Below are 25,916 nucleotides of genomic sequence, written 5' to 3'. Positions count from 1 at the left end.
ATGTCTGTTCGGGAGTCCTTTAACCCAGAAAGTTACGAACTTGACAAGAGCTTCCGTCTGACCCGATTCACCGAACTGAAAGGCACAGGCTGCAAAGTGCCTCAGGATGTCTTACAGAAACTGCTCGAATCTCTACAGGAAAACCATTTTCAGGAAGATGAACAGTTCCTGGGGGCAGTTATGCCCAGGCTGGGTAAGTAGTTTCTCCTCCGAACAGGCTCATGTGGTCCTTCTGTTTGGTTTGCTTAGTGACGTGATCTCATTGTGGTTTGTTTAATGAGTTTGAAAACTGTATGTTGTATAATGTCTGGACAGCATCCAGAAATCTGAAGAATGAATCTCATAGTGTCATTTGTTGGCACCTGATATATGAGAATATTATTTTAATTATTTAACATCCTGCAGTGCCTTCAACTACAAAGAAAAATCATTCAGGAATGGCTGTTGTGATAGGCCCATGCTTAGGCCTTAGTTGCCTTCCTCTCTTTCCCCAGTGGATGCTTTCCCAGCTGAAGTTGTATTAATTAATTAATTTCTGGACCTTTTTATATGCATACATTGCTTTTGGAAATGTATGCAATGAATGCAGTGAATTTTGGATGACTGACTGATTAAGTTCTCTCCCTCCCCTCCATTCCTGGGTCAGAGAAAGCTTGTAAGAGAAAACTTTCTCACTTCAGTTGACTGGGATTAGATTGTTTCATGGCTCTCACTTTTCCTTTCAGTCCTTTCATTGTTCCCCACTGTAACTTTTTTTGCTCATCTGTAGAAGCTACCTGGGAAAGGCTGTCTTTCCAAGACCTCTTATTTTCTTGCCAGCTTCACTTTCTCTTTGATGTTTGCACAATGATGCAAGCAGTAAGGGAAAGCAACCTGCACGAGCTACCTACATGGGGAACAGGGCAAACGTATGTATTTTGATACCAGCTACTGTACCTAATATTGATATAGATAAATTAATGTAGATAATGTGTTTAATGGTGCTAAATTCTGTTTGTCTAATTTACTCAGCCCTGCATATTCAATCTCTACTTTGTAGTGCAGAACGACTTTTTTTTCCTCAACTTGGGAATATTAATGTAGCATTTATTCTGAGGTTATTTAATTAACAATTTAATGTACAATAACCTTATTTAAAATTATTTTAACATCACTAATTGTATTAGCAGGCTAACAGGTTGCAACCCATTATTCTGGTAGAGATTGAATTCAGTGAGAGATTAGTAAGGAGCCTGTGTTCTTGCTTAAACAATGGACATCTTTGTATGAAATATCTAAACAGTAATTGTGTGTGGAGCTGGGGTGGCACTATAATTTAATACTCCCTAATGAAGGACACTTGCAGCTTCTTTTATCCCCAAATTGCTATTTATGTTTTTTTTCTAAATAAGTTGTTCACAACAGCATTTTGATTTGGCAAATTTCTAAAATCAGTAATAGTTTGTTTTAGATTTAATTATCTAGCTGTTCGGGAGTTTTTGTTTGTTTGTTTTGTTTGTTTTTCTCTTATAAACCTACAGGCTCTAAACACTAACGGAACTGCTAATAGATTTTTCTTCTCCATCTATATGAAAAGGTAAAAAAGTAGATTAATGCCATCGATGTGTAGGTGTGATATTATGTAACAGGAAACCTTGTTAGTAATAGAAGTTGAAGAGTTCAGGTCTCTTAAAAATACACTTTTGTGGTGAGTAACCCTTTAAGAAGGGTGTCTTCTGACAAGTTTGGTGTGATTTCCCTCTGATACTTCATGCTTAAAATGCATAGATAGGAAGGTAGGTAACTTTACAGCCTAGGCATATATGCACCATGCTTTTGAGATGCAGTTAATAGGGAAATTGCTGGTAGGGGGCTCAAGCTCACTCCTTTTCAGTGCTGCAGTTTTATACATAAGTATATTTGTGAGTAAGAAACTGCAAGTTTGCTATTAATTTTCAGAGCTGTCATGGGCCTTGAAATCACTATTTTCAGTCATCTCTCTGAACAGATTCACTTAATCCTTTTTTGGTGGAGCAGAAACTTAGCCTCAGAAGGACAGTTAATGGCCCCTTGGCCTGTTGGTCAGGTAGCACTTTTGCTGAAGTTGTGGAAAACCACAGAAATTAAATCAGTTTTGCAGCATTATGGCATGATACATGAACTGTGGGCAAAACAGCTCCTCTACGTGAGCCACTTCTTTGTTGCTGCATATGTGCTCTTCCCTGGAGGCATTTGGCATCATGCGAAGTGGCTTGGTACCTTCTGCAGAGGATGACCTGCCCTTAAATTACTGCTCGTGAGCTTCTGTCAGTATCCCTTCTCTTCCAAGGCAAAATTTTCTGCCTCCTTAGGCTGGAGAGGCAAGATCCTCTCCAGCTACTGTCTATCTTCTGCTTGACAGACCTTTGGCTCTGTGGCCTCAGTAGGACCTCAGATAGCAGCAGCTTCCCCATCCCTGTACAGGACACTGCCAAATACTGGCTTGTAGGTCTTTCTATGTAGTGTTTCATTAATGTGTGGGGAAAAGTTACTGCCTGGAATCTGCTCCCTGAACACTGCCTGTTTGAAGCCTCTTGCACTGCAAGGTATGCAGAGTAATTGTAGGCAGCTTGCTGGCAGCCAGGGAGGAGGTGAATTGCCTGCCGTTGCACAAGGGTATGGAGAGGGAGCACAGCTCAGCTAGCACGGTGGGGGGAGAGGGAGCACAGCTCAGCTAGCACGGTGTGAGTTGACACCTGCGGCTTTTGTGCGGGCTCTTGCATCTCAGTAAATGCCAAGTGGCTTTAGTGTCGCTCTGGAATATTCACCAGCAGGGAAAGGCTGTGCTTGGTGGGCTGGTTTTCTTGGAGGAGTTTCCCTGTCTAGCAATTTGTCTTGCTGCCTTTCAGCCTCATAGAAGAGAGAGGCAAGGTTAACACTTGCAGAAGCTCCAACTGGGTGAATTGTCTTCCACTGAGGGCCTAGGCTGTGAATTGTGGTTGTTCTTTGTGTGCCTCCTGAAGTGAGGAAATGCCTGTTATGAGAGGCTGTGTCCTTTTAAAGCTGTCACTGTATTGAGATTGGAGTGGCAGGAAAACATTTACTTTTGACAAAATTCATGTAGTTCCTCTTATCTCTAAATGTACATACATTGCAGACACAGATGTTCTTAATGCATTATTATTACACTGAAAAAAAAAGTGAAACATAGTTTAGTTTTTGCTTTCAGCAATTTACACTTCTGTTCCAGTCAGGAGTTTTCATTCTCTGCTTTTCTCTTGTGTGCTATGTGCCTACCCTAAGGAAGGAATTTGCTGTGTCTGTTCAAGCAGTATTGTGAGTTGTATTTCACAGATGTGTTTTATAAGTTCTCTTTTTAAGAGCAACAGACAATTAAGGATAAAGTTACTCACCTCACTGATGGATTTCTGTCTTTGCAGGAATTGGGATGGACACTTGTGTTATTCCATTAAGACATGGAGGTTTGTCATTGGTCCAGACAACAGATTATATTTATCCTATTGTGGATGATCCTTATATGATGGTAAGTTGGCTAAACTTAGTTGTTAGCTATATTGCTGATTTGATTTGTGCTTCCCATTTCCTGATCTGGTGGCAGCTTCAGCTGATTCTTCTGAATATGCAATGCTAATTGTTTGATTAACTGTATTCAGAGTCTTTTCAAAATGCATGTGAAGAGGAAAAGGTACAATTTCATTCTGTAATCTTTTCCCATGTCAGCCAGGAATGCTGCAGTGCTGCTTTCTTTGAGTGAAAGTTCTGAGAACTGCCACCTTTAATTTAAACTTCCCTCCATCTGTTTTTCTGTGGAATTTGTTTTGAAAAGCCCAAAAAAAGAGAGAAGAAAAAAAAAGTTGTGAAGCAGCACACAGTAAATTCCACTTACAAGCAGAACCACACTGTAATTGGCTTTTTTGAGGTGCTGAAATAACCAGCTACATGTTAGAACTGGAAATGCCTAAATGACAGTAGCTGGCAGTAGCACCTGGCAACTTCGGAGTGCTTTGTGAACATCACTTTTCCAGTTGTACTACCTCTGCTTGCACATGGAAAAGTTGAAATGTCTTGTTGGAAGCTGTGTGCACTTTAACTTTGCTTCCTTCTGTGCCCATATTTTGTTTAGTCTGTCCTTTGTGGTGGTCTGTGTAGTGGTTGGTCAGGATTGACTTGAACAGAAGGTCATGGGACTTTAAAAAAGGACTTATTGAAGCTGTAGGGTACTCAACAGGAGGTGTTCATTAAGTGAAAGTTAAGAAATGCCAGAATTCACGTTTCCTGTGATTTGAATGTGACTGTTTCAAGACGTGTTTTTCTACCGTTTATGTGGTCAGATGCTTTATTTGTTATTGTTGGTTCATTGTTCTCTGAGACCTGTCAGGTAGGTTTTGAGCACGCAGTTTGAGATGGGGACTAGCTAGTGTTTGACTAGCTGTTGTGTGCAAAAGCAAGCCTGGCTCCATCAATTTCTGTTCCAGAAGAGCTCCCTTTTTGCAAGCCAAGCCAAGATTGCAGGCTGGCCTCAAGATTACAGAGTTATTGAGCTCTCCTGAGAAACCTGATTCAAGTGGCTTGCTCTAATATCATGTGGGAACTCGTCAGGGACCAGAGGAGAGAAAAAAAATGTTGTTGGCGAGCTCTGTTCATCAGCTGAGAAAATCTCTTCTCTTATCTTGTGAGGGTCAGTGTGAAAAGGCCATGGTGAATGGAGAGGGTTGTTTTGTTTGGAGATACAAAGAGTTTGAGATGCTGCAGGAGTGGATAGATGAGCCTGTGCCCAGATGAGGTTTATGCCAGTGTGGTAGGAGTGAAATGTAAATTTGGCCTTAGTCCAGCTTTAGTGATTGCATTGTAGTTCTAGTCTATACTGTGATCCACGTGCACCAGCAGCTCTAACTTTGGATTTTCTAACTGGAGTCCTTCACTTTGCTTTCACATCAACATTAATTTTAGTGTGGTGGCTTGCCACTGCCTAATCTGTTTACAGATTTGTATTTCTTCCTAAAAGCAGGGATTCTGTCAGTTGCCTTCTTGCTGTTTCCTGCAGTGATGATCCAGCAGGGCTGGAGCTGCTGGATCGTCTACTTGGACCCATGGGGACTGGAGTACCTGGGGGCAATACAGATTACCACTTCCTTGTCTGGTCCAACATCAGTTTGAGGACAGTCAAATACAGTTTGAAATAGGACAGTTAAGAGCAGAGGGATGGTGAGACTCAGGAATTTTTGAGTTTGTGTATAAAGGAGTGTGCTCTGGAGTTCTTGGTTCAAGACAGACTGCAGCTGCACTGCTTCTCCAACTGCTTCTTTCCATTTTTAGTCTAGATTTCCCCTGACCCATGTGTTGTTACCACTCTTCTTGTTATCACATCCCTCCGTTCCAGGGTCCTTTTCGGTGGTCTTTGAAGGAAAAGCTTCACTCCAGACTGGGAACAGGGGTCTGAAACTCCATCCTCTGCTCTTATAAATAGTTCTTCGTACTGCACATAGATACTTGTGTTTCAGGGGCACTAAGCAAGCAGTCGGGTAGCCTGAGGGACCCAGCTAGGCTGACCGTGTTTGTGAATCCTGTTGTGTTCATCAGTGTTCACAAGCCATGTATTATCCCCTCTGCTACTACAGACTTGAGGCTTGCACTCCATGAATTTGTTTCTGTAGTGGGTTTGCCAGTTGGCAAAAGCAGTGTTAGACTGACCTCTGACTATTCAAATAGAGAGCTGTTGTCAGTGTGGTTTAAAAAACTTATCTGTCATTCCAAAGAGGACATAAACCAGCAGTTTGTTTGGTAAATACTGAAGATAGTGGAGAATGGGTTTATAGTCCCCTTCCAGAAAAGGGAAACATCAGGCTTTGGTGTTCTTAAACATCTAGAAAATTAACAGCTATCAAACCATGTAGTACACAGGTCACTCTTCTTTTAATGGTTTAAGATTTAAGTGATTAAAACATATTCCAGTTTGCAATATAAGGGATTCCCCTAATGCTACTGTAAGATCCTGAATTTATGAAAAACTGGATTATATTTAATTGTGATTTGGAGGTGTTATTTCATGTCATCAGCAGGTAAGGTAGCTGTCTGAAAAAAGTGATTTTTGCAGAAGTCCTTTATATGTGAATAGATAAGGTTTTAGATGGTGCTAATTGTTTAGATTCCTTCTTTCCCCCCATTTGTCTTTCAGCAGAAGCATCTTCCTGTAGTCCAAATAGTGTCAAATAAGCATGTTGTTATTTTTATCACACTGGTGTTGCCTGCATGAAAAATGCAGATTTAAAGTCCTAAAACCAGATGATGGTTACAGTTCTACAGCTGCAAACCTAAACCAATGTTAATAAAATGTGTGGAGTCTTGCAAGTAGCACAACAGAATTTGTCCTGTATTTTAAAATTATCTCATACATCCTGCATCAAAGTTTTGTATCTTCATCAGGAAACTTGGTGTCTCCTCTGAATTGGGTCCACATCTCAGAAAACCCTCACTTGGATCTATTAATTTAGCAAAATTAGCTAAGCTCATGTAATCCAACTGATTCCTTCTTCATTCTGTCAGCTTCAAGACTTCTTATAGGAATCTTCAACAGAATACTAGTTGTCTTGGATAAATTTTTATTACTGGAGAAGTTCACACACACAAAAGTCAGTGAAAATGTATGTGCTGCAGCAAAATTCAGCCTTGTCATTTGAAGAATGGCACATCTTCCCCACTATACAAGTGGCAGCACACAGACATTTCCCCTAAATAGCAATGAAAAGGCCAGCTTCTGGGAGCCCTGAGCTCCTTAATTCTCAGCACATGCTGTTTTCTGCAGACATCTTCTTACAGACTTTATGACAAAAACTATCCCAGTGTAGCTATGTGCTGAAGCACAACCATATTCTCTGGTAGACATGGCCTCCAGGGTAGTGGAGAGGAACAAACAGTCTGCTTATCAAGGTTCCTGTCTCCCATGCATGCCAATGTGGAAGAGGTACAGCAGTTTACGCTTTTTGGATTAGCTTCCTAGCAGTTGTGTGTTGCATACAATGGTTGTCTTCACCAGTGTGTATGGTTTTGTGCTGGAAGTTAATAGGAACATACCAGATTACCTAAACTGAGCTTGTAGTCAAGGCTGGACTTTGTTGAACTTGCTTTTAGCCTCTAAAGTTAAGCATCCACCCTTTACTCAGTGTGGGATTCTTTAGCAGTCAGTGAGAGAATATGTTGACCCAAACAGCTTGGTCTCCTTAGCTGTAAAAGGAGGCTATATCTGCACTTCTAGATGGGCACATTGCACGAAATGGATCATACCACATCTCTGGGTGGGTTTCCTAATGCAATACTGTGGAATAAGTAGCTGTCTCAATGCAAACTCACGCTGGAAATTCAGTTCCTGACAGGTGTTTGAACATTCACAGCAGTCTTGTAGATTATTTTTTTGTTGTTGTTGTCTCTTTTCCTTTTTCAGGGACGAATAGCATGTGCCAATGTCCTAAGTGACCTTTATGCCATGGGGGTCACAGAATGCGACAACATGTTGATGCTCCTCGGAATCAGCAATAAAATGACAGATAGGGTAAGATTTTTGGTGCTTGCTTTTGAAGGAAGACCCAAGCAGCTAAACATGCTTAGAATGTATTTACCTTTAGTGTATTTTCTTCTCCAAGTCTTAACCCTTTTAAAGAAGAGATGTTTTTATTTGTAATGTCTAAGTTCATAGCATGGATTTTGCCTCATAAACATTCTGAGGTTACTTGCCAAAAGTTCACTTTTCTGTGAACATTGTAATCTGCTGCTACTTTCACCTCCATAAAAATGGGGTCCCTCTCTTGTCAGTTCAAGACAATATTACTTCAAGGCAGCATTTAATTATCAGTTCATGTATAAAATTTGGACAGATGTTTCTAGTTCATTTATGCCAGCTTTGTAACATCCCTGTGAAGCAGAAGAAACTGAAACAGATTTGTGGAGGGTTTTTTTTTTCCTTTTTTCGTTTGTGGAAGTGACTAGCATGTTTGCTTTGCTCTAGCAAAAAAAGGATGTTTATTCTTAGAAGGAAGTAAATTGAAACTTTGCAAGTTAGTGGAGGCCAAATGCAGTTTGATTTAACTTTGCCTTACTGCACTGCTATACCTGACTACAACGGGGATTGTCGTTCTGAGTTTTCAGAACTCTGATTACTTTTATATGACCTTTTGAATATTTCTTCAGCATAAGAACGTCTCTGCACCTCTTTTGTAAAAAAGCTGTAAATCCATAACTCTGTGGGACAACATGCAACTTTCAGGAGGCTAACCTAAAGCTGGCTTTTCTGTCATGGACTATTTGCCATGAAGGCAATTGGCTTGAGTAATTAAAAGCCCTGGACCAGTCTTGAAATGACTACCACTGCTGTATATGGAACTCTGACTTCTGTTTTGATCTCTAGGAAAGAGACAAAGTGATGCCCCTAATTATCCAGGGTTTCAAAGATGCAGCAGAAGAGGCAGGAACGTCTGTTACTGGTGGCCAAACAGTGTTAAATCCCTGGATTGTTTTAGGAGGAGTGGCCACGACAGTCTGTCAGCCTAATGAATTTATAATGTAAGTTAAATCACTAAACAATCAAAGGCATTGGTTTGAAGGGATGCAGTAAAAATCCTTTAAATACCACGTTGTGATCTTGTGATCTGTCTCCTGATGAACAGAGAAGTACCTTCTCCTTCTTGCATTTGTCTTTAGCACTCAACAAATGCTACATCTCTTTTGTACATATTTGCTTTTTCAAACAGGATGTCCTTCTCCCCACCCCCCAGTATCTTTTGATCCAATTCTCATTTTGGCAGGAGAGTTATTGAAGACTGTTTTGTGACATACCTTTCTGTCATATTTATACATACATTTTAAACATCTCCCAGTTATGCTATGGTTGTAGAGAACTACAGAATTCTGTCCACTTAAAAGTAGCTAATTTTTGAATGCCCCACTGTGGCATGTCACACTATACAAATGAATATGTTAATGATCCTAGTGATAGTGATCTTATGTGCCTAAGTAACAAACGTCAGTTTTTTTCCCTGTCCTATCTTACATCTCCAGTAAACTGGAAGATGTAACTTTGTGTATGTCTGACTGAAAGCATCGTTCTGTTCCAAGAAAGAAGGATTAGCATCTCTAAATAAGTTTGCAGCATTTTGCTCAATAGTATCCCATGTCAGTGAGTCCCAAAGGGTAATTCTGTAATTAGTCAGGTTTTCTTAACTTTGTGACAAGATACATGGGTCTGTGCAAACGTAATTGTCAGCAATTATTCCTAATAACATGTGCAAATCTCCCTATGTAATTAATATATTAATTCTTTGTTTTCAGGCCAGACAATGCAGTGCCAGGAGATGTGCTTGTATTAACTAAACCCTTGGGAACACAAGTGGCGGTAGCTGTCCACCAGTGGCTAGATATTGTGAGTACACTGCAAAATAAAAAAAAAAGAAATAGGGAAGAGGGTGTGAGCTACAAAGCGACCTTACTCACAAGCTAAAAAGTGACCTTCCTCATTCCCTCAAAATGACAGAGTTCAGCAGTGTAGCAAGTACATGAAGGGCTCAGTTGGGAAAGATCCACTGCCTCTCTGTCCTTGGTGTGTGCCTTACCTGAATATATGTGCAAAGCTTCTAGAGTAGAGCCAATTTACAGTTTTGTGCTCAGTATGCTTATCTTAATTGCATCTAATTCTTAGTTAGTTCTTAGGCATTACTGTAATAAAATTTGTTTACTAACAAAACAACAGACTAGAACCTTGGGTAAAATTATGCCCTATTCCACCTGCCAAAGTAATTGGAAAAAGTTTATTGATGGCAATTAGGCCAAGATTGCTGTCTCTGTTCATGGGCTTTCTTCTTGTGCACATGGAAATATATCTACGTTTCACATGTATTACCCTGTGCATTCAATAAAAATATTTCTAGCAGCAGTATGTATGTAGACATGCTTCCATCTGTAAGGCAAAAATGTAACTACGGAACTGAAAAGTAACTGCAAAATTGCATCTGCTCGTGTTATCTGGCTCCCAGTACATGTCTTCAGAATCGTAACTGCTCAGTTTACACTTGAAAAAGATATATCTTTTCTACTTTTGGGACTACTGAGCCAATAGACTGGCAAAGGACTGAGCTGGAATCTACTTTGTCTTGGCTGTTGGCCACTACATCGCCTGTGTTAGCAGAAATCGGAGAGAACCAGCTTAAACCTTTGTTGGAGTCTGAAAGATGGGAATGAGACCATCATAGGGTCTGGCCTAGCAATTTTGACCTCTGCAATTTTCCAGTCGAGTAGAAGAATCAAGGTCTTGTATAATCTTGATAATGAAAATTAAATGGAACAGCAAGACACCAATTTTTTTGTATGTTTTCTGGACATAATCTTACTTCTTAACATATCTGTTATTGTACTCACAAACAGACTTGCAAATTAAGGGTATTCTGAATTTCCACATATTTCAAGTACTTCTAATTTCCTTGACTGTCAACAAGAAACGCTTTCTAGTTTGAAAAATGAGGACAGCAAGGAAATCAATTCTCCTATTACACATAAACAGCATATATCTTTTGTTGTGGTAGGAAAATTTCTCAGTAGCTGTGCTGCTTTTCTTCAGCTTTGTTTTGTGAAAGAGTAGAGAAGGTGAAACGAGACTTGCCCATCAAATCCACTCATAACTCAAATTTCAGTAAGGAATTTGACTTTGTATTGAAATATGAGAAGAGGTGCATAGCACAGCAAATTTATGCAGAGGCAGGAAAAGAAAACTAATGTAAAGATGTGGCTGCAAAACAAACCAAAAAAAAAAATCAAGAAAATCCTTAAACCCTAAAAGCTGAGCTATTTAAACAGAGCAGTAGAATATGAGCTCCTGGTGACAAGTAAGAGGAACATCCAAATGGAGGCAAAATCTGTGCCCCCTTGCTTGCTTGGTTGCTGCTAGTATTGTTGCCACCACATCCCAGCCATGTTGCTAGTAGCAGCAACCATAGGCTGCAAAGTAAGAGACTGCAAAGAGTCTGCAGGGATGTGTCAGTGTGAGCTGAAATTCCCCCCACACCAACAATAACCAGGCTAGCTCAGTCTGGAAGCGAATGAAAGCTGTATTTACAAGCAGAGTCTACAATCTATGATAAAATGCAATGAATATGTACAAATATACAAAATTCACAACATTTACATATATATACAATCAACAGAAAAAAAAAAAAAAAGAAAAATTAAAGAGACAGTTTCAAACCATCACAAGGGACAGGGCCCCAGGGGCCAAAGTCAGGGATGTGCGAGGGTGGTGAAACCGTTTGTTCTGATTTTGGCTGCCAGGCTGATGATGTGGACTGATAAGGCTGGTCCGCAGCTGGGAACTGGCATCCCATTGCCTTTACCCCTTTCAGCTGAAAGGCCTGTGTGATGGTTTTAAGACTGTCTTTTTAATTTTTCTTCACAAAGTTCAAGCAGAGAAAGTGAAAGAATGTAAATAAGTCACTATTGGGTGTAAGAAAGCAAAATAATGATTATTCTAAACACTTCCATTGGAGAGGTTGAAATGTTTAAAAATCTATACTCAAAACAAGGTTGGGGATTTGGGCAGTCTGGGATGCAGCTTGCTTGCTGGGCTTCTGTCTGCTGTTTCTTCTTTTCTGGCTGAAGATAACACACTGACCTTGACAAGCTAAGTCTAACAGCCTCTCTGCTTCTTGACTCTCTGTCTTCTGCCAGGGAGGTGGGGGGGGGGGGATTCCTTCTGTCTGGGGGGGAGGCCCCTTGGGGGAAGCAAAGGGGGCTTGGTTGTGCTTTTCTGTTGATTGTATATATTTGTAACTGTTGTGAATAGTGTGTATTTGTACATATTCATTGCATTTCATCATAGATTGTAGATTTGCTTGTAAGTACAGCTTCATTTGCTTCCAGACTGAGCTAGCCTGGTTATTGTTGGTGTGGGACAGGGATTTCACCTCTCACACTGTTACAGCCTGAGAGGGCCTTTCTGTGATGTGCTCCTTCAGAACTGATTTTCTAGTCCTTGCTGTTATTTACAGACCCTGCCCATTTGAAAATCTAAGCTTGGTTTTAAATAGCGTTTGGGATTTTTTGTGAGCTTTTCTGTCTTTATTTCCCATCTACTAACCCCACTATCTGCTTGATGTACTGGACGGGAATTTGCATCTAAGTTGCATCCTACCTGTGTTTGTGGCTCATCTAGACTCGGTCTTGAATTCTGTTTCCACCTCATTTGTGATTTCCATTCCCATCATCTGACCAGTTTCCATCACACAATCAGCCTCAGAACCAAGCTTGGGTTTTTCAGTCATCCTCCCAGTCAGAATAATCACTTTTTTGTCCCCTCTCTAATAGCCTCATTTGTTATTTTCACTCACTTTCTCTCTTACTTAATTGGTAGACCCAGTTCAACCTAGTTTCAGAAGCTCTGATCTCACTGCTATACTTCCTTGCTCTTTAACAAATTATTTGTTTTGGCTGATCATTTTTTCCCCCTTTTTCCATTTCTGGGTTCTGTCTTGTGCTCCTCAAAGTCAGTGCTCATTTGTAAAGGATAAGAGCCTCTTTGACAAGAGCCTTCCCCAGTGCAACATCATATACCAATTCTTAGTAGGTTTTGCACTTTTGATTGGTTCTATGCTCTGGAATGGCTGTAGGCATTGCAGCTTCAAAAAGGGTATTTTTGTTTTCTTTCAGTTCTGTCATTTTATTTCCATTGGGGGGAAAAAAAAAAGAAAAAAATTAAACTGGTTTGTAGTGTTGCTCTTAACAGCTAAATGGTTGCTTTGTTTCATTCTGGATCTGGAATTACTTCAGCTTTGGATGAAACAATTGCCCTTTATAAAGGTACTATTTCTGAAATTGTTCTGAGACCCTTCTGGGGTGAAAAACATTGCTTAGCTTGTGATGGAAGCACAAGTCCATACAAGGCACTGCAGAATGGGTAGAAGGACATGCTGGTATTAAACTGTAAAGGAATCTTCTGAACCAGCCTTAGTGATTACATCCTGTATATAGCCCTCAGACTTGGACCTGTAGATATCAGTGGCCTTCCCTGATCAAAGTGTCCAGATATGAAATTAAGAACTTCCTCTTAAGTAACCAAGAAGCCAAAGATTACAAATATCAACATCCAGAAACAAAGTTCTTTTCATTTTTCTGTGGAGTTCTTCCTCCTAGGTTAGGTTATTCCATTCCATTCTGCTGCTGAAAGCAAGACTTGAAGTGCTTGGTGTCTAATAGATTTTTAAATAAACTTGGCTTAGGTACAACAGAGTAAGGCACACACCTCCAGCTGTTGAATGGTCTCCCCCACTTTTAACTGAGTTTTTAAAAAAGTACATTTTAGATAAGGGATTGGTAAGGATGTGCTTTAAAACATACAGCTAAAAATCTAAAAGAATCATCTTTATTTCATCCATTAGCCAGAAAAGTGGAATAAAATCAAACTAGTGGTAACACAAGAAGATGTAGAACTTGCATACCAGGAAGCAATGATGAATATGGCGCGGCTGAACAGAACAGGTAAGAGGAGATGTGTGCATTGTGGGGGGCAGAGGGGAGGTTTTCAAGCAGGCTTTTCCAGTTTCATACTTAACTTCATTTCACTGCCTTGGGGCAATGTGACACAGCTGCTTTATCCCTTCCTGCTGCCCCATCTTTCTGCTGTTCAGCGTTTGTGATGCAAGCAAATTAAAATCAAATGTCCTCTTTCTAATTACACAGCAAAAATACAAAAGCTGTTGGAGATGATTGACTCATGTAAGTGCTGCGAGGAACATCTCAGCAAGTTAGAGGATGTTTTAAAGGGAAATATGTTGGATTTGTTCCTCTTTATCTTCTGTGCCTGGAGAACTCTGAGGGCTTGACTGTAATAAAGTTAAAAAGAATCAAAATAGAATAAAAAAGGAAAAGCTCTTAATTTTTGTACACTTCCATTTATTTTTTTACGTTTTTAAAGTTCTGTGTGTTTTTCAAAGTGTGGCATATGTAGCACATGATTTATTTACTGGTTTGGTGGTTTTTGTTTTTTGGTTTTTTTTTCCTGGGTTTGGTTTTGGGTTATCTGTTTTCTTTCTTTTTAACAGGGGGACGGTTCTGCTTTTACCATAGAAATTTTAATCCAGGATTTCCCTTCTTTGTTCAAAGTATCTTTGGAGGAGCAGAGAATGAAGTTAGGTGTTTCCTTACTTCTCATCTGAAGGAACAGGGATAGTTGCATATCTCTTTGCTCGTGTATTCAGTTTTCATTTGGTATTTATGTCATCCCATTGGCTTTTCTTTCATAAAGTCTTCCAGGAAAAACAAATTACCAGGATGGTCTTATGGAAAAGAATGTGGGTCCTGCTCATGCTATGGGAAGCAGCAAAGAAGGGCAAAGCATTCTTAGTTTTGTTTCTCTCCACTCACTCAGGCACATTTAACAACACAATAATTGTTAACTGGAGCTATTGTCCTGCATGCAGAGGGATTCTTCTCTCACTCAGAGCTCTGTAATTGTAAATGCCCAAGAATTTCATGAATGTGCAGGTGTGGAGTCTGGGACCCTCCCCCACAACCTGCAAGCTTCTGTCTTAAGCTCATAAACTGCAAGTGTCCAGAACTTAAGTTCTCAGTATCATGGTATATCAGAGGCTGGAAAGGGACCTCCAGAGTTCATCTGGTCCAACCCCCCTGCCAAAGCAGAATCACTTAGGGTAGTCTGCACAGGAATGCATCCAGGTGGGTTTTGAAAGCCTCCAGAGAGGGAGACTCCACAACCCCCCTGGGCAGCCTGTTCCAGTGCTCTGTCACCCTCACTGTAAAGAAGTTTCTCCTCGTGTTGAGGTGAAATCTTCTATGTTCAAGTTTTAACTCATTGTTCCTTGCCTTATCACTGTGAAACACTGAAAAGAGCCTGGCCCCCTCCACTTGACACCCACCCCTCAGATATTTATAGACATTGATCAGATCTGCTCTCAGTCTTCTCAAGACTAAATAGCGCCAGGGACCCGAGTCTCTCTTCATAGTGGACATGCTCAAGTCCCCTAATCATCCTCATGGCTCTCTGCTGGATTCTCTCCAGCAGTTCTCTTTCTTGAACTGGGGAGCCCAAAACTGGTTGCAGTATTCCAGGTGTGGTCTCACCAGGGCAGAGCAGAGAGGTGGAAGAACTTCCCTAGCCCTGCTGGACACACCTTTCTTGATGCATCCCAGGATCCCATTGGCTCTCTTGGCCACAGAGCACATTGTTGTTCCATGGAGAACTTGCTGTCCACCAGCACTCCAAGGTCTTTCTCTGTGGCACTGCTTTCCAGCAGCAGTTCTAGTGTTCTACAGAGCAGCCAGAGAAGAGATGTGAGAAGACTGACCCAGGACGAGTCTAGTCCTTGCCCTTAATGAAACAAAGCTGAGCTCAGAATGTCTCTGGCCCTCAGCTTCAAGAAGTTTGAATCTGGAGCAAGCCTCTGTTTACTTAGACCACTCATGTAAATGAGTAGCACATGTGTAATAGAGCATGCTCATGAATACAACTTTGCTGCTGGATTTTCAGCATGATTTAATACCTTAAATACAAGTTGCACTTTTTTTTTAGGGATTATATGTAGTATTGGTGAGTTCCAGTTCCCTTCAAGCATGGGTGGGTTTTGTTGTTGATTTTTTTTTAATTTAATTAATTAAAAAGTGACCCAACCTGAATCAAACGAGAAGTATGCAGCTTCGTTCGGACTGTGCGCAATATTGTAGAAGCATTGCTTTTCCTCCTATTTTTTTTTCTGATCTGGTTATTTATTTTTTGTTTTCCCCCCTCCCTCTCTTGTAGCTGCTGGACTCATGCACACTTTCAATGCACATGCAGCTACAGACATCACGGGATTTGGAATCCTGGGGCATGCACAAAACCTCGCCAAGCAGCAGCGAAATGAGGTGTCCTTTGTTATTCATAATCTTCCTGTTCTTGCCAAGATGGCTGCTGTCAGTAAGGCTTGTGGCAATATGTTTGGCCTCATGCATGGGACTTGTCCAGAGACTTCAGGTAGGTGACAGTTGTACCATCCTCTTTCTTCCCTGCACCTCCATGTTAGAATTTAATAAGATTTCAAATGTACAACTCATGTACTTTGCATTCAAAATCATCATTGGTTTGGCATACAGCCAAGCTAATGAGTGTTAGCTACACAACTGTTCACAATTAACTTCCAAACCACCATCGTGAGTGCCTTCTACTTCCTTTTGAAACACTATTATAGAAACCCTTGCTGTGAAGTTAGTGATGATTCCAAATTCTTTTGAAATCTGTTTTGTGGTGAATGGAGTTAAATCCAGTTGGCAGCTGGTCACAACTGGTGTTCCCTGGGGCTCAGTGTTGGGGCCTGTTCTCTTTGATATCTTTATTGATGGTCTGAATGAGAGGGTCAAATGCATCCTCAGTAAGTTCACAGGCAACACCAAATTGGGTGGGAATGTTGATCTGGTTCAGAGTAGGAAGGCTCTACAGAGAGATCTGGACAGGGTGGATTGATGGGCCAAGGCCAAAGATAAAAGGATTCAATAAGGCCAAGTGCTGGCTCTTGCACTTGAGTTGCAACAACCCCATGAATGCTTCAGGCTTGGGGAAGAGTGGGTGGAAAGCTGCCCATTGGAAAAGTACCTGGGGGTGCTGGTCAAAAGCTGGCTGAACATGGGCCAACAGTGTGCCCACGTGGCCAAGAAGGCAAACAGCACCCTGGCTTGTGTCAGAAATAGCATGGCCAGCAGGAGTAGGGAAGTGATTGTTCTCCTGTTTTGGGCACTGCACCTGGAGTCCTGTGTCCAGTTTTGGGCCCTTCACTGTAAGAAAGACATTGAGGTGCTGGAGTGTGTCCAAAGAAGGACAACAAAGCTGGTGAAGGTTTAGGGAACAAGGCTTCTGAGGAATGCCTGAGGGAACTGAGATTGTTTAACCTGGAAAAGATGTGGCTGAGAGGAGACCTCACTCTCTTCAACTACTTGAAAGGAAGTTTTAGCCAAGTGGAGCTGAGTCTCTTCTCCCAAGTAGTAAGTGATAGGACAAGAGGAAATGGCCTCAAGTTGCACCAGAGGAGGTTTAGATTGGATATTAGGAAAAATTTCTTCACTAAAAGAGTTGTTAAGCACTGGAACAGACTGCCCATGAGCTGGTTGAGTTTGTGGAGGTATTTAAAAAACGTGTAGATGTGGTGCTTAAGGACATGGTTTAGTGGTGACTTAGTAGTGCTGGGTTAAGGGTTGGACTTGATGATCCCAAAGATCTTTTCCAACCAAAGTAATTCTATTTTTCTCTTAGCTGTTAACATTAGAACAGTGAATATCTGAAAATTCCAGCACAGCTGACAAAGTTTTATTAAAGATTGTGACTAGCAGCACAAAAAAGAATTTGTTCTCTGACCCATTTATTGCTTGAGATATCTGAATAAAGCTGACACTTGCAGTGACAATGAATACAAGAGATATGTACCGAGAATCAGGCTATGGACACCAAGTTCATTTCAGATAAGCATTTAAACAGTCATTAGGTGATAAGAACTTCTGATGCTTGAAAGTTGCCTTATTAAGTGTAGTGACTTTGCTGATTAGCATAATCACTGTCTTCTAGTAGAAATCTTAGTATTTATTTTTTTCCTTCAATTCTCTGTCTTGTTCCATTTTGTTTTTCTTCTTTAATCTGACTTTTCTGTTTGTTTGGGAAGCAGAGAAGATATAGCAACAAATCTGTCGTTTCTCTTATCTCATTTCTCCACCCTCTTCCTGCTCTCCAAATGTATTATCCAAGTTCTCTGTAGTTCACAACAGAGGGGGCCCCTTGAAGAAAAATAGTCCAAAGCTCTGGAAAGAAGCATCACAGTGAGAGCCATAAACTTTTCCCCAGTGAATACACAATTTACCATGATCTGCAGAATTGTTCCTTAGCCATCTGTGTTTAAAGAGATGCTCTGTCCTGCAGAGACTGAATGGCTCAGATGATGTGTAATAGAATACCAGATGTGAGCCCTTTCAAGAGTTCAAATCCAGTGTCAGTCAGCAGAGACCAGAAATGTCTGGTGGCAGCATGGCAAGATGTGCCAGTAGGGTTGGTAGAAGCAGGCAGGTTCTTACTACCCAGGAGTCCACATAACCAGAGTGCTAGTAGCATTGGTTATCAGGGAAGAGTCCAAAGAATAGCAGGGACATGGATCTGGACCTGCAAGATGCTCTTGCAGGTGAGTGGCTGTGGCAGGGGCTTGTATAGCAGTTGGCATGGGAATGGTTTAGTTGCAAACCCAGTGCTTAAGTCTTCAGAGCTGCCCATCCTGCACCCTGTGGATATCAACTGTCTTTACGCTGAAGGAATGTAAAGCAGTGTGGATGTATGTACTACTGTGAGAGTACTTGCAAGGAGAATACAGTTGACTTCAGAATCTCTTTTGGGACTAATAGCAAGAGGCATCTTTAAAACATTGAGTGGTTTATGTTTCAATATAGATGATGATGGAAAACCTAGCAAGGCCTGTCTCGTTATTTGTGAACTTTGGGTGCCCCCAAACATGCATATTTGATTTCATCACAGCATTGTATTTCTTCCTAAAACTACTGCAGGTAGAGGTGGCTGTAGAGATTCGTTACAGGGCAGTTTCTGCCAAATACTAGAAAGATCCATGGACATAGCAGGTCTGGTCTGAAAGCTGTGTAACTGCAGTCCCATAGGCTTCAGGCTATGCTGTGGAGCCTGGCACACTGCAGCAGTGTGCATTAGCTTGGGCATGGTATGCTGGGGTGGCTCATTAATGTTCAGACCAAGGCTGCTGGCCCACTTCATGTCCTGGGACTGGCCATGTCCTGGCCAAGCATCTGCCTTCCTGCACCTCTGTAACCAGTGTGAGGGGGCTGCACTAGGCTGTTCATGCCACAATACAGATACATGTTCTTTGTTGTCTTAAACATCCAGGAATGCTCTGTCTGTAGCTGCTTCATTTGTGAACAGACGTCTTTCAGTGGAGTGGGCAGGCAATGAGAAATTTACTGGAAAACAATTTGAATCAATTTTAAGACTGCTGTTTTTTTTCCAGCGTGCATTTGCTGGGCACCTGTTGACAAAAGTCAGTGTTGGAAAGATCTCCTATGTCATCTGTTCCATTCCTCAGGCACTCTTGCTTATAGTGTATTTTCTTAAAATTGCAGTTTTGCATGATTTTGAACTCTTTTTAGGTAATTCTGTAGTAAGATTAAAGTTGCAATCAGGCAGTCAGGCTCTAAATGCTTAATTTTATCAACCTAGCTGTTTTCAGAAATCAGTTACTAAATTCCTCTACAAGGGATATTCATACATATGTGTACATCTGCCAGTCCTTTTCTAATACACTGTGGACTGGTGTCAGTATTTCCACAATATGGTGTTTGTGCAGATTTTGTGGAAATAGGGAGATGGGCAGAAATGAAGGGCTGTGTTAGTGCCTGACAAGAGGCAAAGTTAATGATCTCATCCCTTTGTTAGTTATTGTGGGAGAAAGCCGTTAGCAGGAGGAAGGACTCTCAGTTTTGATTCATGAACTGTTTGTATCTTTGCTCTTAATTGCAAAGCTTTGTCTAGTCTGCTTTTGAAGTCTTCTGTCCAGTTCTCTGCTTGCAGTAAAACAGTTAAAACCAGCAGTGTTCAAAATGTCCTGCCAAAAAAGCTCTTAGATTTTTCAGAAAGGGAAGTCAGGGTAAACATCAAATAACCTGTGTCCTTTCAAACCCCAAAAGAAGCAGGCAGCAAGCTCTCAAACCACCATGATGGTTTTCTCATTCCACCTGCAGCCCATTTGCTTTGTCTTCAGCAGTGGCTGGTGCAGACCTCAGACTTGGTACACCATGAAATGCTGCTTGCCTCAGTGTAGAGTGCTACTGCCCCTTCGTCTGGCACAGGCATGTTGCAGCAGCTTAAAGCTCCTGTTGGCCATGTCCTTGCACAGGTGGAAACTTCTTGCAGTTGTCTTTCGGACAAACACCAGAGCAGCTGGGAAGGCCAGTAACATAACATAGAGTATAATGGATAAGTCCTCAAGATTTTACACTATGGTAAAGGGTTAAAGAGATGGGTCAATCTACCAGAAAAATAATTACAGTCCCTGCAGACAGGAATCCTAGTACTGATCAACAGTATCTTATAGCCTCTCTTAAGGGGCATTGATCCAACTGTGACATGCAGCCAGAAGGCAGGAAGTGATTTTTAATTAGAAAATGGGATTTTGTACATTTTTTTCTGACCTTGCAAAAGAATGGTAACAGGATATGCATATGAGTATATGGATATAAGTGATACCACAATGCAGTGTGTGTGGAAAAGATAACTGAGTGAAGATTATTCTTGTGTTCTTTTTTTATTTCCCTCTTCACCATACTTCCACTTCTTCCTTCTGGATAGCACATTCTGTGTGCTGCCAATTGTAAACTTCTCTGACATCCTTGCACCATGACATAAGTTTCTCTTCAATTTGATTTAGCCTGCCATGGGAATGGTACATAATTCCTTTACAATTGATTTGCCTGCTACATCTGGAGAAGCTTAAGTGCTGTCATTCAAGCTTCTGGGTTTTCTTGTTGTTTTTGAAGGAAGTACCTGGATGTTATGTTTGGAAACATCTGAGAGGGGTAGGTGTTTTTCTGGGTGGCACACTCATCTATTTCATATAGAACCTAAAAAATAACTTTTGCACTTCTGAGTTCATGTACTTCAGTAGCTGCTTCTTCCTGATGGCCTTAAATGAAAGGACCACTGAAAGGACTGTTTGCTTGGAAAACAGGACATAAAGTTGTCCAGGGTGCTAAGAAATAGTCCAATGTGGAGGTGGAAGTTGCACTGAGCCCAGGGTGGCTGACTTAGCTGGTGGCCTTTCACCCCTAGGGTTGGCTCAGAGCCAGTGGCACAGCTTATGCTGCTGGCTGATGCCCTTTGCCCAGACAGAAGATTTTGGGTCAGCTAAGTCTCTAAGAGTAAGCAAGCCTCAGCATGTGCCCAAATTCCTGTTTGTATGAGTTTCCTCTCTTGCCTATGTTCTCCAAACATTTTCCAGTGGGTTATGATATTTTAACATCCCTTACAAGGGATGCTGTGTGTCAGAGAGCACCATGGTATCCGGGCGTGAGATCATAGAATCATGGATTCAGTCAGGGTTGGAAGGGACCACAAGGATCATCCAGTTCCAACCCCCCTGCCATGGGCAGGGACACCTCACACTAGATCAGGCTGGCCAGAGCCTCATCCAGCCTGGCCTTAAACACCTCCAGGGATGGGGCCTCAACCACCTCCCTGGACAACCCATTCCAGGCTCTCACCACTCTCATGGGGAAGAACTTCTTCCTCACGTCCAGCCTGAATCTCCCCACTTCCAGCTTTATTCCATTCCTCCTAGTCCTATCACTACCTGATATCCTAAAAGGTCCCTCCCCAGCTTTCTTGTAGCCCCCTTCAGATACTGGAAGGCCACAAGAAGGTCACCTCGGAGCCTTCTCTTCTCCAGACTGAACAGCCCCAACTCTTTCAGTCTGTCCTCATAGGAGAGGTGCTCCAGCCCTCTGATCATCCTGGTGGCCCTTCTCTGGACTCGTTCCAGCATGTCCATATCCCTCTTGTAATAGGGGCTCCAGAACTGGATGCAGTACTCCAGGTGGGGTCTCACCAGAGCTGAGTAGAGGGGGAGAATCACCTCCCTTGACCTGCTGGCCACACTTCTCCTGATGCAGCCCAGGATCTGCTTGGCTTTCTGGGCTACCAGTGCACACTGACAGCTCATGTTGAGCTTCTCATCCACCAGCACCCCCAAGTCCCTCTCCTCAGGGCTGCTTTCCAGCCAGTCACTGCCCAGCCTGGATTTGTGCTTGGGATTGCCACGACCCAGATGCAGGACCCTGCACTTGGTCTTGTTGAACCTCATGAGGTTGGCTTGTGCCCACCTCTCCAGCCTGTCAAGGTCCCTCTGGATGGATCCCTTCCCTCCAGCCTGTCTGCTGCACCACACAGCTTGGTGTCATCAGCAAACCTGCTGAGGGTGCACTCATTGCCACTGTCCATGTCACCAACAAAGATGTTGAACAAGACTGGTCCCAGGACTGAGCCCTGAGGGACTCCACTTGTCACTGGCCTCCACTGGGACATGGAGCCATTGACAGCCACTCTTTGGGTGCAGCCATCAAGTCAGTTCTTTATCCATCTCGTGGTCCACCCATCAAACCCCTGTGTCACCAGTTTGGAGACCAGGATGTGGTGTGGGACAGCATCAAAGGCTTTGCTCAGGTCCAGGTCAATGACATCAGTTGCTCTCCCCTCATCTATTACTGTTGTGACCTTGTCATAGAAGGCCACCAGGTTTGTCAGGCAGGATTTGCCCTTGGTGAAGCCCTGCTGACTGTACCCAATCACCTCTTCACTATTCTTCTGTCTCAGAAGTGCCTCCAGGAGGATCTGCTCCATGATCTTACCAGGCACAGAGGTGAGACTGCCTGGCCTGTAGTTCCCTGGTTCTTCCTTCTTCCCCTTTTTGAAAATGGGAGTAATGTTCCCCCTTTTGCAGTCCGTGGGGACTTCCCCAGACTGCCAGGACTTTTGGAATATAATAGAGGGGTTTAGCAACCTCCTCTGCCAGTTCTCTCAGTACCTGTGGGTGTATCCCGTCGGGTCCCATGGACTTGAACACTTTCAGGTTCTTCAGGTGATCACGAACCTGATCTTCACTTATGATGGGCAGTTCTTCCTTCTGGTTCTTGCCATTAGCTTCCATGACTATTCCAGGAGTGTGGCTTGGAGGTCCTTGCAGTGAAGGCTGAAGTAAAGAAGTCATTGAGAACCTCAGCCTTTTCCATGTCACTTGTGACCATTTCACCTGTTTCCTTTCTGAGGGGGCCCACACCTTCCCTAGTCTTCTTTTTACCATTAATATACCTGTAGAAATTCTTAGTGTTCCCTTTGACCTCCCTGGCTAGATTCAATTCAAACTGTGCTTTGGCTTTCCTAACCAGGTCTCTTGCTGCTTGGGCAGCTTCCTTATATCCCCCCATTCTAGCTGTCCTTTCCTCCACTCCTTATAGAGCTTCCTTTTCAGTGATAGTGTGTCCAGCAGCTCCTTGCTCATCCAGGCAGGCCTCCTAGCATTCTTCCCTGCGTTTCTCTTTGTGGGTATACATTGCTCCTGGACACAGAGGAGGTGATCCTTGAATACTGACCAGCTGTCCTGGGCCCCTCTTCCCTCTAGGGCTTTCTCCCACGACACTTTGGCCAGCAGATCCCTGAAGTGATCAAAGTCTGCACACCTGAAGTCTAGGGTCATAAGCGTAGAATATGTCCTCCTGGTTGCCCTGAGGATTTAAATTCAACTGCTTCATGGTCACTGCAGCCAAGGCTGTCTCTGAACCTCACACTGGTCACCAGCCCTTCCCTGTCGGTGAGAACAAGGTCCAGCATAGCACCTTTTCTTGTTGGTTCCTCTACCATTTGGAGAAGGAAGTTGTCATCTATGCAATCCAGGAACATCCTGGATTGCTGGTGCCTTGCTGTGTTGTCCTTCCAGCAGACATCAGGGTGGTTGAAATCCCCCATGAGGACCAGGGCTTGTGACCTGGAAGCTGCTTCTATTTGCCTGTGGAGGGCCTCATCTGCTTGGCTTTGCTGGTCAGGTGGCCTCTAGCAGACCCCTACAGTAACATCACCTTCCCCTGTCTTCCCTTTAATTTTAACCCATACACTCTCAACCAGCTCTTCATCCTTTCCCAGGTGGAGCTCCACTGATTCCAGCTGCAACACCTCCTCCTCTCCTTCCCTGCCTATCCTTCCTAAAGAGCTTGTACCCATCTATCCCTACATTCCAGTCATGGGAGTCATCCCACCAAGTTTCAGTAATAGCCACTATGTCATGACATCCCAGCAGCACAGTGGCCCTTAATTCATCCTGTTTGTTGCCCAAGCTGTGTGCATTTGCATAGAGGCACTTCAGCTGGGCTGGCCCTGTCCTCCTCTTGTGCCAACTCCCCTTGAGTTCCACAGAGTGTCCTGGTGCATCATTCATGGCTTGCCTCAGGGCAGCAAGTTGAGAGCCCTCACTAGCTCTCCATCCCTCTGCCTCTGGTGAGCTGCCCCTCTGTTTGTCACTGGCCAGCAGAAGACTATGAACTCCTTCCCCCTTCAAATCTAGTTTAAAGCCCTATCAATGAGCCCTGCCAATTCCTGCCCCAGGATCCTTTTCCCCCTCTGGGACAAGTGCATCCCATTTGTTGTTTGCAGCTCTGGTGCCTTGTACACGGAGCTGTGATTGTAGAACCCAAAGCCCTGTTGATGACACCAGCCCCAGAGCCATGAATTGACCTCTTGGCTCTTCCTATATATCCCCTTGTCCATCACTGACGTTAGAGGGATAGAGGAGAACACAACTTGAGCTCCTGATCCCTTTAGCAGTTGCCCTAAGGTTCTGAAATCTCTTTTAACTGATTGTGAGCCTCTCATTGATACGTCGTCACTACCCACCTGAAAGACCAGAAGGTAGGTAGTAATCTGAAGGACTCACAAGGTTGGGAACTTTACCTACAGAGTCCCTTACCTGGGCACCAGGGAGATGTTCAAGCTGCACAAGTTTTCTGCAGATGAGTTTGCTGCTTTGTGTTGCAGTGCTTCACACATCTGTAACATAGCTTAAATGAAAAAGATAAGGGATAGAGAAAAGCTGAATACTCAATAATGAGGACTATCACTGACACTTTAATGGTTTGGTCAGAGTCTCCTGGAAACTCGTGCCAGAGCTGACAATGGAACGCATTTTTGTAAATTCACTTGCCAGTCCACCTTCTTCAGTGCTTAGGGATTCTCAGAATGGAAGTGTTCTTAAAAACCAGAAGGTGAACTTGCCGGCTGGTTATTGTGCTGCTTCTGAAAAGAATTCATCAGGAAATAAAATATTTTTGAGTTGTCACAGAAAAACAAAATCTTACAGGAAAGGTTAGAAAATTCTCAAAGAGGTCTAAAGGGTCTGTCAAAGGGAGCACTGGATCAAGCCTCTATTCAATTTTTTGCCTCTTGCATTCTCTGGTAATAGTCCTACTTCGATGAATGATTTCATGGCTCGTGATGGGATTACTTGCAGAACCAGCTGCTACCAATATGTGGTTATAGGTATCTGAATATGACCTTTATCCAAAATGTTTCTGTGTAGAGGCACTTTGCAGTCCTCTGTTGGAAGTTTACAATGCCGGTGTTGTTTCAGTATGTCATTTGTTGGCATCAGTTTGATGTCCTTTTGCCAGCATCTTTTGTGTATATTTGGCTTCATTTACGTACCCACTGAACACTGAATTTGAGCACAAACTTCTTTCTGTAAAGCAAGAGCTTGGACTTCCACTGTGTCTTCTCTTGGAGTCCTTGGAGTTCCACAGAATCCACTAAAGTCACCAACTGCTTGTCTAATTAGAGATTTGGCAAATCAGGGCTGAAATGCTTTGCAATCAGGTATTCTAATGCTCCACCTTTTTTTCCTCACAGGAGGCCTCCTAATCTGTTTACCACGAGAACAAGCAGCACGTTTCTGTGCCGAGATCAAGTCTCCAAAGTACGGTGAAGGACACCAAGCATGGATTATTGGCATCGTAGAGAAGGGCAACCGCACGGCCAGAATCATAGACAAACCACGAATCATTGAAGTTGCACCACAGGTGGCCACCCAGAACGTGAACCCAACACCTGGTGCCACCTCTTAATGTAGATGAAATTAGGTGTTTGTTTTTAAATAGATCTATTCCTTTATCATCCTACAATTTAAAGAACTGTAAAAAAGAAAAAGAAACTTGTTGTGTCTGCACATCTGGTGGCCTTAGGTCAGTTTATGAGTGGATACAATTAGTGAAATAAAATCCATTGCCTTTTTTTCCTGTTACATTAACTGAAGATGCACCTAATCTTGAGGCAGCTTCTGAGTTGAGAATTATATTGTTATCCAATACTGTTGATTCATTTTGAA

General features: G+C 42.6%; 1 protein-coding gene across 2 annotated transcripts; it reads left to right on the top strand.

Moving 5' to 3' along the window:
* Positions 1 to 25,656, top strand: SEPHS1 (selenophosphate synthetase 1). Of its 2 annotated transcripts, XM_054399469.1 has the most exons (8): positions 1 to 193; positions 3,399 to 3,502; positions 7,418 to 7,525; positions 8,378 to 8,532; positions 9,298 to 9,388; positions 13,389 to 13,488; positions 15,767 to 15,979; positions 25,442 to 25,656. In XM_054399469.1, exons 1-8 carry the CDS (start codon positions 1 to 3, stop codon positions 25,654 to 25,656), a joined length of 1,179 nt encoding a protein of 392 aa, XP_054255444.1. The 2 variants fall into 2 exon arrangements, with proteins under 2 accessions (XP_054255444.1, XP_054255445.1); XM_054399470.1 differs by lacking the exon at positions 15,767 to 15,979.
* Positions 25,657 to 25,916: the final 260 nt, after the last annotated feature.

Source organism: Indicator indicator, chromosome 3 (genome assembly GCF_027791375.1).
Source record: "Indicator indicator isolate 239-I01 chromosome 3, UM_Iind_1.1, whole genome shotgun sequence".
Classification (NCBI taxonomy): domain Eukaryota; kingdom Metazoa; phylum Chordata; class Aves; order Piciformes; family Indicatoridae; genus Indicator; species Indicator indicator.
The sequence above is the reverse complement of the archived record's forward strand: the minus strand, read 5'-3'. Positions and strand labels throughout refer to the sequence as shown.